The 14,513-nt window shown below is 53.0% G+C and overlaps 2 protein-coding genes across 2 annotated transcripts in view; both read left to right on the forward strand.

Annotated features, from left to right (window-relative positions):
- The window catches only part of LOC144247634 (uncharacterized), a 748,886-nt gene that overhangs the window by 551,593 nt on the left and 182,780 nt on the right, over window positions 1–14,513 (forward strand). The gene's annotated exons all lie outside the window — the stretch shown is intronic.
- The window catches only part of LOC144247632 (uncharacterized), a 375,628-nt gene that overhangs the window by 178,335 nt on the left and 182,780 nt on the right, over window positions 1–14,513 (forward strand). Inside the window, 1 exon segment of the mRNA XM_085565237.1 lies at window positions 4,262–4,271. Within this exon segment, the coding sequence (XP_085421363.1) occupies window positions 4,262–4,271 (10 nt within the window).

Genomic DNA, 14,513 nt, shown 5'->3' on the forward strand with positions numbered 1-14,513 from the left:
CATATTATCTATAAAACTTAAAAATCATTATTACTTATATTATTATCTATAAAAACCCAAAGACAGAGATTACAAACTCAATACTAAAATTCCATCAGATGACATTTTCTCAACTCTTTGTTTTCAGAGACATTTTTGGTAATTAAATCATTACTAACATTTCTATCTTTATACAGTGATTTTTATCCATATCATATTTGAAATAACATTGATTCACATAATGTTCATCCTTCTTGGTATCTTGGAAAACACTCGGTACTGCTATATTTTTTCATTAAGTTTTCTGACTCTTGTAAGAAATTGGAAAGATGCTGTTGAAATTTTTGCTGTAGTGTTGCAATTCTGCCATCGGTGGCGCTGCTGCTCTCGGCGTTGTCACTGCCATGGCATGGCATGGATCTCAATTTCCAGCACCTCAATGCTACTAGTGTCTATGGGAGGTACAGGCATTTCAGAAGCAGAGATGGGAACGGGAAAATTTGTGAGAACTGGAGGGTTTGGCTCACTGGAGAGAAGCGAGGGTTCACATTCCTTATTTTTCTCCAGAGCTGTCCGTATCACTTCCACCGCCCTCTCTTCTGCCTGACACATTAACAATTCGTTATCAACCACTCTCGAAAGTTTAGTCATTTTCTTGCCCGGTTTATCCTCATCTAACACTAATTCCCACAACTTATCTCTATATCTTCTCCATTCTGAAAGTTTATGAACACTATGGGGGTTAACGAAAAAGCCGTAAGACTCAGCATGATGCAATAGCGAAGGGAAATCCTTATCTAAGTCAATCCTCCTAATCTGCCTTTTTCTAAGAGAAGCACAAAATAAAACATATGCTGCTTGCCTTTCCATGATTACGTCGGTACTGTTGCTGGCTCCTTCAGGCTTCGGCAGCACGTATCGGCTGAGCTCGCCGCTGCGGTCACTCAGGGCGCGGAGCAGAGAGTATCGGCTCTTTCGCCGTCCTTCCAGCTGCAGGACCCGCACTCCAACGCAGCACCTCTCTCGCCTTAGGCTCGGATCAGGTCCCTGCTTTCGGGCGCCAGTTGTAGGAGGGATGCCGCGGGAGACAAGACTCATGATATCATGATCATCAAGTCTCAGTTTATTGTGACAGATTACACAGTTTATATATGTTCGTTAATTAGCTCATACATATTGCAAAAGCCGAGCTCATGATTGGTTGCTATGTGACTTGTACTATTATCTTAAAAGTATCTTTGTGATCAATACATGCCTGTCCAGCTGGCCTTGCAGTTAGAACAGCTTAGCACTTCTTTGTTCTTCTCTATCTATTTCTACATACCAAGCAGTTTCAATATCCTGCTTTCTGCACACCATCTACTCTTCAGGGCCATGCGAACTTTGCAGCAGTCACGTAGCCCTCCCTATTTGGATTAATTTTACAGTATCATGTCCCTTGTCGTTCAACCATTCCTCTGTCAGGCTCTCTTCACCCTCCCTCTGAATTACCAGGATTTTTAAATTAAAAGGCTCTCAGGCAAAGATATGGGAATGGGAGTAACAATTCTTTACTAGGAGAAACTAGATAACAATTTAAAAAGGCAAATGCAATTGGTACAAACAAAATTAGTGATAAAGTCCACAACCTGAGGAGTCGGAGTGTTGGTAGCAGTCCGGTTGAAATGATAGCTGCTCCTCTTGCAGTGGCTGATGAATTGCAGCTGAAGTGGTGATCTTTAGAAGGGTATAGTTTTCTCTGAAGATCTGGTGGCAGTTGGGCCGGTGTTCCTCTGCGCTGGGGCCGCCTCTGAGCTCTGCCGCTGCCGCCTCACCACACTCCAGCCGCTTCTCTCGGGAGTCCTGCTGAAGGAGCTGCTTCTCTGGGAAATCCTGCAAAGAGAGAGCTGTTTCTCTGTGAATCCCGTAAAGAGAGAGAGCTACTCTGTCCCCAAAAAGGTACCCCCTTATACAATAAAGGAGTGCTTGGCTTCCCCCTCTGGGTGGAGCACCTCACAATGGGATGGTTTTATGTTACCAGGCCTGCAGTGAGCCAGTCAAGAGCCCATTAACAAACCATTACCTCTTCGGAGCAAACCATTGTTCTTGGAAGTGATAACAAACCTGCCCAACCTCCAACAGATGGCAAATAGAATACAAGCTTATCTTACAAACCAGGACAGGTACTCAAGGTGTTTAAGGTACTTTGGATTTTCCTTCCCACACTGAGTGTATGCGAGGTTTTTGTGCCATCCTGGCCTCCAGTTCTCTTCTCCAAAGAGCCCATGAGGAGCCTGTGTTGGGATGGACCTCAGTGGCACCCATTAATGCCTTGAGAAACTTTAGGATTTTCCTCTGACTCACGGACAGGTTTGTGCAATCTCCTCTCAGGCCCTGAGGTTCCAGGGGTTGTTGTGGCCAAATGGCAGGACCCAGCACTTGGACTTGTTAAACCTCAGAGTGACATCACAGAGATGTCCATGTGGCATCACAGAGATCTGTGTGACACCTCAGAGATGTCAGTGTGACAACAGAGGATCTTGTGTGACATCACAGAGAGCTGTATTACATCACAGAGATGTCAGAGTGACATCACACAGATGTGTATATGACATCAAGTGGAGGATGTGTGACATCACAAAGATGTCCTTGTGACATCACAGAGAGCTGTGTGACATCACAGAGTTATCACTGTGACATCACAAAAAGCTGTGTGACCTCACAGGGTCACTGTGACAACACAGAGAGCTGTGTAAAATCTCAGAGATGTCAGTGTGACATCACAAAATGCTTTATGACCTCACAGGGGGAGTGTGATATAACAGAGAGCAGTGTCACGTCACAGAGGTGTCAGTTTGACATCATAGAGATGTCATTGTGACATCAGAGCATGTTGTGTGACATGGCAGTGATGGCCATGTGACATCACAGAGATCTGTGTGACATCACAGAGAGCTGTGTGACATCACAGAGATGTCTCTGTGACATCAAAACAGATATCTATGTGACATCAAGTGGAGGTTGTGTGACATCACAAAGATGTCCTTGTGACATCACAGAGAGCTGTGTGACATCACAGGGTCACTGTGACATCATAGAGGTGTCAGAGTGACTTCACAGAAATATCTGTGTGACATCACAGGAGATTGTGTGACATCACAGGGATATCACTGTGACATCATAGAGAGCTGTGTCATGTCACAGAGGTGTCAGTGTGACATCACAGAGGTGTCAGTGTGGCGTCACAGAGAGTTGTGTGACATCAGAGAGATGTCAGTGTGACATCAGAGACAGCTGTGTGACATCACAGAGATGTCAAAGTGACATCACAGAGAGCTGTGTGACATCATAGAGGTGTCATTGTGACATCACAGGTATGTCAGTGTGACGTCATGGAGGTGTCAGTGTGACATCTCAGAGAGCTGTGTGACATCACAGACAGCTGTGTGACATCATAGAGATGTAAGAGTGACATCACAGAGCTGTCTGTATGACTTCACAGAGAGCAGTGTGACATCACAGTGATATCAGTGTGACATCACAGAGATATCTCTGTGACATCACAGGAGGTTGTGTGAAATCACAGAGAACTGTATGACATCACAGAGATATCAGAGTGACATCACACAGATGTGTATGTGACATCAAGTGGAGGTTGTGTGACGTCACAAAGATGTCACTGTGACATCACAGAGAGTTGTCACTGTGACATCACAAAAAGATGTGTGACCTCAAAGGATCACTGTAACATCACAGAGAAGCTTAAGGCCTGTCCCAAAGCACTGGGCAGGTGAGGCAGGAGAGCTGGGAGCAGCTGCCTCAGCTCCTGAAGCCCTGCCAGCCCAAGGGGCTACTTTGCCCAGCGCAGCTTCAGCCACTGCCCCCTTCTCACCATCCAAGGATCCTTGGTGAGCACCGCGAGGCTTTGGTCAGGATCCACATTCTTTTGGCCTGTGCAGAACAAAAGTGTGTGAAAGGCCACCCTGCTGCCACAGGGCCCAGAGGCCACAGGCCTGTCCCGCAGCACTCGGGCAGCTGAAGTGGGAGGCAGGAGAGCTGGGAGCGGCTGCCCCAGTGCCTGAAGCCCAGCCAAGTTCCAGAGACTGCGTTCCCCAGCCCCATGCTGCCTGCACGGCTTCAGCTGCTGCCCCTCCTTACCAGCGAGGGATTATCCCTGAGCAAGAGGAGGGCCCTCAGAACCTGGCGGCGCATCTCTGTGCACTCACTCAGCAAGTGCCTCGACAAGAGATCCATGATGCTGTCACTGCATGCGCTCAAGTCCAGGCAATGCAGGACCTGAAAGGCACAGGGCAGTGACAGGGGACCCGGCCGGCAGGAGCCCAGAACCGCACAGGGCGGGGACCAGGCAGCAGCGCAGGGCGTGGGCACCATCCCAGGCAGCTGCGGCTACGAGAGGGCAGAGAGCTGGGAGGCAGCGCTGGCCTTCAGACTCACCTCCACAAGGAATGCCAGGGCAGGGAAGTTTCAGTACGGCATCTCTTTGCGGAGCAACTCAAGGAGACAGCATCGCCTGAGAAAGTCTGAGAAGATCAGAGGAAAGAATGAAAAAACATTCTTAACATGCTGCACCTGGTATTGTGAACATGTGGACTATGTTACAGAGATTTGTCTACCAAAGGGTGCTTTCTTAATTAACTAATCATGATAGTGTTTAGACTAGAAAACCAATTAAAATCAACCTATATCATAACTATCTCTAAGAACAATGAGTTTCTTAATAAAGATTATTATTGATCAGACTTCTGCAATACATGGAGTCAGTGATAATGATTACCCGGCTGGGGGCCTGCTCCTACGACACTAAGACCCTGAGCTGGGGGGGGAAGCCCCTCCCAGGACAGACTGATGCAGTTCTTGTCTTTACCCCCCACCCTGCAGGGGGACCTGGGCCCTTTGAGATGTGGCTGCTACTGGGCAGCCTCCTCTCCCAGCCTTTCCCAGTCTGCTTGGCCATCCCTTGTCCCTCCGGCCCACAGCCATGGGGACTGAGTGGGATACCCCAGACACGGAGCACAAATGCCGGGAGCAATGGGGAGAAGGGGGTCTCACCTGGCCAGCAGACCCACGGCATAAATGTGGGTGTCAGCACAGAGCAGCGTGTCCCAGCCACGCTTGTGTTCCATTGACACCACCACATCCTCATAGTCCATTCGGCACAGCAGGGACTTCAGGGTCCTCACTGCAAACCTGAGTGCAGAGCAAAGCCGGGTCACACTGGGAACACTGGCTCCTGCCCTGGTCATGTGGCAGGGACAGAAGGACTGGGATGGAGCAACTGTTGGGGCTGGTGGCAAGGCCGTGTTCTTCCTGGCATCCCTTCCAGAAGGTACCAACTGCCTCTGGCATCTCTTTGGTGCTGAAGAACACTTGGAAGAGCAGATGCACAAAAAACTGTGGGAAATGCTCCATCACTATATCTGGGACACAGGGCAGCTGGAGGATCTTCCACATCACCACGGTTGCCTGCAAAGGACAGAGCAGCCCGAGACAGCGCTCAGTGCCGAGGTGTCCGTGTGGCAGGGCCCGAGCACGGGAGGGAGAGGCCCGGAGAGACGCAGGGGGAGCACCGGGCCTGGTGGCCCTGGAGCTGCCCCGAGGCCAGGTTTCAGCCCAGCGCCTGAGGCAGAGAGACGCCGTGGGGGAGGGAGGATGGAGAGCTGCTGGAGAGGTGGCCTTGGGGCCAGCAAAGGCCACTGGCAGAAATTCACAGCCAGGGCAAGGACAGCCGTGTGGTCCCCATCAGAGGTGCATGTGCTGTGCTCTGGCCAGCTCCCCAGCACATCCAGGAGTATCTGCTGTGCCAGCTCTGCAGTCCAGGGCATGCGCATGATGCTCTTCCACATGGCCATGGCAGCTCTGTGGGGTTAGAGGTCCGTCTCAGGGGATTTCAGACACAGCACCGTGGCCTGGGCATCTCTAGGGGCCTGGGTTGACTGCCGGCTCTGCCTTTGCCCACTGCCCCTCTCCAGCATCAGCCAGGCAGCCCAGCCCTGTGGGGACAGGCCCCTGTGGGGCAGCGAGGGAGCATGGCAGCAGGCTCGGGGGCTGACGTGCCAGGGCTGGCAGAGGGAGCAGCCAGAGGGCCCTGGGACTCTCTGTGGGTCAGACACCTGGGACAGGCTGTGCAGGGCGATGGGTTGGGGTGAGCCCTGAGCCCTCTGGGCAGGTGGGCCCCGTACCTGTCACACAATGGGGCCACACACAGGAGCTTCATTACTGCGTCATTTGGCTGCGCTTCTGTGAGATACAGCAGGGCGTTGTCCAGCCTGTGCTCAGTAGAATCATTGGCCATGAGCCACTGGTGGATGTATCTCACCATGGCGGGCACCTGGAGAAGGCACAGGGAGACTTGGAAAGCTGCCGGAGGGAGCAGTGTTCCCAGTGTCCCCAGAGAAGTGCTTCCCTTCCCACCGCACTGCGATGGCCTCAAAGGCTCACAGGGCCCAGCACTGTGGCTTGGGAAGCCGTGTGACTCATGGGGGAATTGAAGCCTGGCCACAGCTGCCTACTTGCTCTGCTCTGGAAACACCCCTCTGCACAAGCAAATCCAGCAGGGCGGCACTGGTCTCATGTCCGAGGAGCTCTGAGTACGCTCTGAGCCCAGGGTCCATGGTGCTGGTCTCTTCCTGCCAAATTCTTTTGATGAATTTGCAAACGAGCTGTAGGAGAAGGGCAAGAAGCCACGGAGTGCTGCAGGCGTGCTGCTGGGCTGAGCAGTGCCAGCAGGCCCAGCCCAGGTGGGGATGGCTGCAGGTACCTGCGCTGTTCTGCGGAAGCGGCCACGGGTGCGTTCCTGCTCTCGTGTGCGCTGCACGGCTGCACCTGGCAAAGAGCGAGTGCAGCCCGAGCTGAGGGGCTGCGGGAGAGGCCGGAGAACACAGCCCAGCCCTGCGCTGCCCAGGCAGGGACAGCCCCGTGACAGCCCAGGGCACGGAGCACGGCTGTGGGGTGTCTGCCCGGCCCCTATTCCATCCTGTCCATGGGCATGGCCCCAGGGGATGGGATGGGATGGGATGGGATGGGATGGGATGGGATGGGATGGGATGGGATGGGATGGGATGGGATGGGATGGGATGGGATGGGATGGGATGGGATGGGGCCAAGCTGGCTGAAGGCACCAGCCCTGCAGCCTGGCTCTGCCACTCACTCTCCTGTGGTGGATGGAACAGCACCACCTCTTCAGTCTCCTGTGCTGGGGCAGCTGCAGGGCTGCCTTCTTTCTCCTCCATCCAGGTCAGCTTGGGCACTCTCAGGGCTCCCTGCTCCATGTCACTGACCGGATTTCTGGCTACCCTCAGGAGAGATAACTTGGAAAACTCTGGGCTATCAAGTCCCACGCTCTGCCCTCAAGGGCACCTGCAGAATTGAAGCCTCAGAAGGCCACAGGTCACCGAGTCCTGTGGTCTGGTCTCGAGGTCAGCTGCAGGAAAAATGCCTCAGAAAAGCTCCGGGTCAGACAGGAATGAGCGTGCTGTGTGGGGGCTCCTCACGGCACCGCTCTGTCCCGTCCTGTCCTGTCACCTGCTCCGAGCACTGTGGCATGCTCTTGCCACTTCCAGCTCCTGTGTCAGCACGTGTCACAAAGGGCCCTTGGACACCTGGATCCATTCCATGCTGCACCATGTCAGCAAGGGCCCTTGGACACTGGGCTCCATTCCATGCTGCATGTGTCACAAAGGGCCCTTGGAAACACTGCCACCTGCTCTGGGGCTGCCCCCTGCCCACCCAAAGTGGCCCAGGTTGGAAGGAATCCCTGGCCTCAAGTGTCTGAGACAGCCCAACAGGATCTTTAGGAACGGCTCAAACCATCCGCAAACGCTGCCCTGCTCTGCGGGCTCAGGGCAGCAGAAGGAGCCCCCAGGGCTGCCGACGCAGCTGTGCTGGGAAGGGCACAGGGCCTCCACAGAAGTTGGCACGGCCTCCTTGGGACACGTCCCGGCTCGTGGCCATCCCAAACCCGCAGGTGTGACACGGACAAGGAACTGTGGGCCAGGGCAGGAATGCTGCTCTGAGCCCTGGGGCCTGGGGAGCGCTGACACCAGCAGGTGAGGCAGAGTCCCTGCCCAAGCAGACCTGCCACCCCCCGAGCCCTGGCAGGGCTGGTGCCATCTCCTGCCCCAGAGACCTTTGCACCCGGGGGCTTCTGTGCCAGAGGGAGCCAAAGCCCAGGGGCACTGGGGGCTGTGCTCCTGCCTGCAGGGGCTGTTGGCAGGAACACCTGGAGCAACTGATGGCAACAATGAGTAGATGGCAAAATGGTTAACCCTGCTCCGGTATAGAGATCTAAGTGGCCAATAGAGTACAGCTCTCCCCTCTTGTTCCCTGCAGCAGAATCAGGACCATGAACAGAAGCAGTCACAGATATTCTTTCTGCACCCCATAAGCAAAGCTGTGCCAAACCACAGATGCTGCCTTCAAACAGACTCAAATTCCAGCCTAGACCTCTCACCTCCCAGACAACTCCTTCCCCAACACACCTCCAACACCAACAATCTGAAAACACCGCACAGAAGCCCTCAATATCCTGCCAGGAGCCCCAGCTGTCCCTGTCCCTGTCCCTGTCCCTGTCCCTGTCCCTGTCCCTGTCCCTGTCCCTGTCCCACCCTCCTGCAGACCCCCTGGTTCCCTGACATGCCATGGGATGGCACTCAGGAGGATCTGATCCAAGGCCTTCCCCGGCAGCAAGCTCAGGCTGCCAGGCCTATGGATCCTGGATCATCCTTCCCACCGAGCCTTCCATTGGCACGGCTCTTCCATTGGCACATCTGTGCTCAGCTGGGACTACTCCGCTCACCCAGGGCTGCTGGTAAAGGATAGAGAGCAGCCTGGCAAACTCTTTCTCCAGCTCCCTCTGTGCTCTTGGGGAAGGTAGAACCTTCCACAGGAAAGCAACTACTGCCACAAGGAGTGGGTGGCATCAGGCAGCTCCGGGGAAGCCCCTCAGGAATGCTGTATCCTGAGGGAACACTGTTGGCCTTGACCTGTTGGCACCTGCAAAAGCTTCAAATCAGCTGCCTCAGCTTCCAGGGCCTCTCTTGGCCAGCATCCTGATGTGGATGCAGGACGGCTGCCAGGCACTGCTGGGACCCAGCGGGACAGGACCGGCTGTCTCGTGTCCATGCAGCAGCCCTGACACAGCCAGGGCCATCCCGAGAGCAGACAGACGCTCACGGGCCAGCAGAGAGGAGCAAGGAGCCCTGGGCTCCTCTCAGGGTATCTCAGCTGGGCTCGCTCCACAACACGCCCCCATTGGAAGGCCTGCTGATGCCCAGCTGCCCAAAATGCCTACCTTGTGCTCTCCAAGATGCACAGGGAGAGCCAGTGAGCAGGACACCTTGTCAGGCAAACCTTCCAAGCCTTTTCTGAGGCCAGGCACACACCAAGATCAGCCAAGACTTTCCACCACTCTGCCTGGCCCACCCAGCCCAGCTCTGTGCTGGCCCTGGGCCATGGCAGCTCCCAGCAAGCAGGAGGCAAATCTTACCAAGAGTTGAAACACAGCAGACAGGGAAGATGTGAAAAGTGAGTGTGCAAAGGCCTTTTAATTCACAGCTCCCACAGAGAACTTTGGGGCTCACGGATGGACAGAGATGGTTCTGCTCACCCCTCTGTCCAAAGGGGAGTAACACACGCTGCTGCAGGTGCTTGGGTTGGTCTCTGCAGGTCCAGGTGGATGCCAAACCTGCTCTTCACAGGCTTCTCCCTTCGCCCTGCCCCTCTGCCAAGTTCTCTAAAACCCCACAGCGCTGCCTTTGCCCTGTCTTTTGGGGGTAAGAAATGGATTCTGGAGCTTTGTGAAACCAAGCCCCGTCTCGTTTGTTCCTGGCACTTGCAGCTGCACTCTCCCTGGATAAAATGAACTCAACTTCTGGAGGATTTGTGGGTTCTGGGGGAATTTTGGGTAGTATTCTCCATCTCTTTGCACTCCAAAAGCCAAGAGGGATGAATTTGTCACCACAAAACCACTCAATCCCACTAAAAACAACTGAATTTTAACCTATAAAGGCACAATCCCACTTCAAATTTCATGTTCTGACCGTGAAAAAACTCAATCCCACACAAAGCTCACTTGATTCCACAGCTGCCAGGGTGAGATGGGGTTGGGAGGAGATTGGGAGAAGTGGGATCCCAGTTTGGAGTGGTGGGATGTGTTTGATAGCAAAGAAAACTTTCAGAGTTACTGATTTTTGTCCCCTTCATTTTCAGTCAGTTATGTTTGTAGAGTGGCTCCTTCTCAGATTATTAAATTCCTATAAAAATATATATTTTTTAAATCAGCTGGCCCAAACAATCCAAAAACCAATATTCATATAGAACCACCCATCTGCAATTACATTTGTTAAAACAATTTTAATTTTTTTAGAGTGTTTAAGGGTGTTTTTAAAATTTAATTGTTTGGTTAAATTGTATGAGACATTACAGTGGTGTTTGGTTTCGTGTTTAGTATATCTGTAGTATGAATTGTTTTACTCAGGTGTGTTCGATTGTATGTTTAGATTGGCCGGTGCTGCGAGGGGCGCTGGGCTCTGCCTGGCAACTGATGAGTCAGAGCCGTCCCGGGCGCTGATTGGCTGAAAATCGCCAGGCGGGACCAGCGCCGAGTTTCTGCCCGGGAACTGAATCGTCATCAACGCCGCGCGCTCTGATTGGCCAGGATCTGCTTCGGGGCGGGGCCGGGAGGAACTGGGGACCCCCAGGAGCCCCCCGGGTTTGGGGGTTTCCATCCCCCCTCGGCCCTCGGGGCGGCCTTGGGGCCACCCCAACACCCCAAAATGGGGAGGGTCCCCGGAGCCGCTTGGAAGCCCCAAAAATGGGCTGGAAGCGGCAGGAGCCGCCCCAAAAAGGGATTGAAGGGTCCGGTCCGGGAATGGCTCCGATCCGGATTGGGGCGGGCTGGGATTGAGGGAGGGTCCGGTCAGCGGCTGCGGAGGGGCTGGGATTGGGGAGGGGTCCGGGATTGAGGGGATGGGTCCATTCCGGGACTGGGGCAGGATCGCTCCCTGGGGGTGGGCTCCATTATTGAGTCAGGGTCTCTCCCCTTCCCGATCCCAATCCCGTTCCCTGATCCTGTTCCCGATCCCATTCCCATTTCTGTTCCCGTTCCCGGGCCAGTTCCCGATCCCGATCTCATTCCCAACCCCATTACACTCCCACTCCGGATCCCGATCCCATTCCCGTTCCTGTTCTCGATCCCGATCCCACCGCTGTTTCCAGGGAATGGCTCCTATCCCAACCCCGACCCCAAACCCGGGGGGTCAAACATTGGGGTCAAACACCCCAAATCCCAACACTGGGAGGGGAGAGGTCAAACACCCCCAAACCCAAACTCTGGGATGTCAACCTCCCCCCTGCCCCAAACCCCAAATTTTAGGATCAAACCCCCCAAATCCCCGATCCTGGGGTGTCAAACACTCCCAAAATCCCAGACGTTGGTGTTAAACCCTCCTGACCCGAAATCCTGGGTTTCAAAATATTTGGGGTGTCCAACACCCCCAATTCCCAAAGTCTGGGGTCAAATACCACCAAATCCCAAATCCTGATGTGTCAAACACCCCCAGCCCCCAAAGTTTGGGGTTAAAACCCCCAATCCCCGACTCCTGGGGTTTGAAATACCTGGGTTGTCCAACCCTCCTCCTCTCCAAAGTTTGGGGTGAAACCCCTCAATTCCCAAACTTTGGGGTCAACCTCCTCAATCCCAAACCCTGGGGTGTCAAATACCCCTGATCTCCCCCACTTTGGGGTTAAATCCCCCAAAATCAGTTGGTCAATCCCCCCAGTTTCCAAATTTTTGGGTCTAAACCCCCAAACCCCAAATCCTGGGGGTTGAAACACCTGGGTTGTCCAATCACCCTGATCCCAACGTTTGGGGGTGAAACCCCCTGATCCCCAAATCATGGGAAAAAAACCGCAAAATCCCAAAGCCTGGGGTGTTGAACTCCCCCAGTTCCCAAAGTTTGGAGTCAAAAACTCCCAAACCCCGAGGTGTCAAACCCCCCTAAACCCCAAATTTTAGGATCAATCCTCCCAGTCCCCAAAGTTTCGGGTCATGACCCCCCCATATCCACTCCAGTCCTGGGGGACACAGTGGGGTTTGTTTGGGGTTATTTGGGGTTTGTTTGGGGTTATTTGGGGTTTGTTTGGGGTTTTTTGGGGTTTGTTTGGGGTTTTTTGGGGTTTGTTTGGGGTTATTTGGGGTTTGTTTGGGGTTATTTGGGGCAGCTCCAGGTGCAATGTCTGCAGAAAGACCCTGGGTACAACACCGGGAAAAAAAGGGGAATGGGTGGGAATTGGGGGATTCAGGATGGGGAAAGATCCTGCGTGGGAAAAGGGGATTTATGGTGGACAGGGAAGGATTTGGGATGGGAAAAGGGGATTTGGGATGTGGAAAGGGGAGCGAGGCGGGGAACTGGGGTGGAAAAGAGAGATTTTGGTATTGGAAAAGGGATTTGGGGACAGACAAAGGATGTGGGGAGAAAAAAGGAGAATTTGTCATGGGAAAAGGAGGATTTAGGTGGGGAAAAGAAGGATTTAGGGTCAAAAAGACATTAGGGATTAAAAGTGATTTTGGGGTTAAAAAAGGAGGATTTGGAATAAAAAAAATGAGGATTTGGGATAGAAAAGGAGGATGTAGGACAAAAAAGGATTTAGGATAAAAAAGGGAGGATTTGGGCTGGGCTGAGCTGAACTTACCTGGGGGAGTGGGGGCGTGCAGGGGGTTTGGGGCAGGGTCAGGACCATTTTTGGGGCAGTTTTCTGAGATTTTGGAGTATTTTCTTGGGATTTGGCGGGTGGTCTATGGGATTTGGGTGCAGGTTTATGGGATTTAGGGTGTTTAGGGGTGGTTTTAAGGGATTTTTGGGTGTTTCTATGGGATTTGGGAGCACTTTTATGGGATTTCAGGGGTTTCGATGGGATTTTGGGGTGCTTTGAGGGATTTCAGGGTATTTCTATGGGATTTTTAGGTGGTCTGGAGGGACTGCAGGGTGTTTCCATGGGATTTTGGGGCAGCTTGAAGGCATTTGAGGTGTTTTGGAGCAGATTTATGGCATTCAGGTGCAGCTTTGAAGAATTTCAGGGTGGTTTGGAGGGATTTCAAGGCATTCCTCTGAGATTACAGGGTGGTTTGGAGGGATTTGGGGTGTTTGGGGGCAGATTTTGGTTATTTAGTGGTGGGTTTGAGGCAGTTTTTGAGGGGTATTTCAGGCCCATTTTGGGGGGGTTTGGGGTTATTTTGGTGGGGTTTGGGGTGTTCTGGGTCACTTTTTGGTGAAGGAGATCTCCATGGGTGGCTCTGGGTGATGCTGGAGCCCTGCAGGGCCTCGCGGGCGGCACCCGCCTGCACCTCGGTGTCCAACTGCAGCGAGGCGATGTCGCGGCGCCCGGGCACCAGCGCAGCTCCTGGAACCCCGGGAACCTGGGATGGGAACGGGGCCAGGAGAGCCCGGAACACCCGGGAACCTTCCCTAGACACCCGGGAACCTTCCCCAGACAGCCGGGAATGTTCCCCAGATACCCGGGAACCTTCCCCAGACACCCGGGAATGTTCCCCAGACACCCGGGAATGTTCCCCAGACACCCGGGAACCTTCCCCAGACACCTGGGAACCTCCCCCAGACACCCCGGGAACCTCCCCCATACACCCCGGGAATGTTCCCCAGACACCCAGAAATGTTCCCCAGACACCCGGGAATATCCCCCAAAATCAAGAAATGCTCAAAAACAAAAAAAAAAAATCCTAAACATTTCCCCCAGAAATTCAGAAATGTTCCCCAAAGAAATCCAGAAATGTTCCTCAAAAAACTCCTGAAATATTCTCAAAAAACTAGGAAATTTACCCAGAAAATCCAGAAACATTTCTCCCCAAATCCAAACCCAACCCTGTTCCCCATCCGGAATAATTTCCAAACAATACAGAAACATTCCAAAAAAATCCAGAAATTCCCCCTCAAAAAAATCCAAAAATCCCTCCCCAAAAAACCAGAAACTCCCCCACCAAAAAAATTCAGAAATTCCCCCCTAAAAAATCCAGAAATTCATCCCCAAAAATCCAGAAATTTCCCACCAAAACTCCAAATTATTCCTCCCTAAGAAGTCCAGAATTTCCTCCCACTCAAATTTGTTATTTTCCTCAAAAAACTCAGAAATTTCCTCCTAAAAATCCAGACATTCCCCCCCAAAATTCCAATATTGTCCAAAAAAAATCCAGCCCCAAGCCCCCTCAGCCTCTCACCCCCCAAGCCCCAAAATCCCGCAGTGCCCCAAAGCCCGGCCGGAATGCTGGAATGCCGGGATTGCCCCAGATCTCCCTGGCTGAGGAGCAGGGGGAGCATCAGCTCCTGGGGCTGCTCAGGGAGCTGGGCAGGAACAGGATGTGCTTCGGGGCTTTGCCACAGCTGGGGGACACGGGAGACAAACCCCAAAAGCTGCCCCAGAGCTGCCCAAAGTCACTCTGGATACGCAACACAAAATCTGCCCAAAATCCCAAGAGAAAACACCAAAATCCCAACAAAATCCTGAAAAAAAACCACAAAAAA

The sequence above is a fragment of the Lonchura striata genome, chromosome 35, assembly GCF_050655825.1.
Source record: "Lonchura striata isolate lonStrDom1 chromosome 35, ASM5065582v1, whole genome shotgun sequence".
NCBI lineage: Eukaryota > Metazoa > Chordata > Aves > Passeriformes > Estrildidae > Lonchura > Lonchura striata.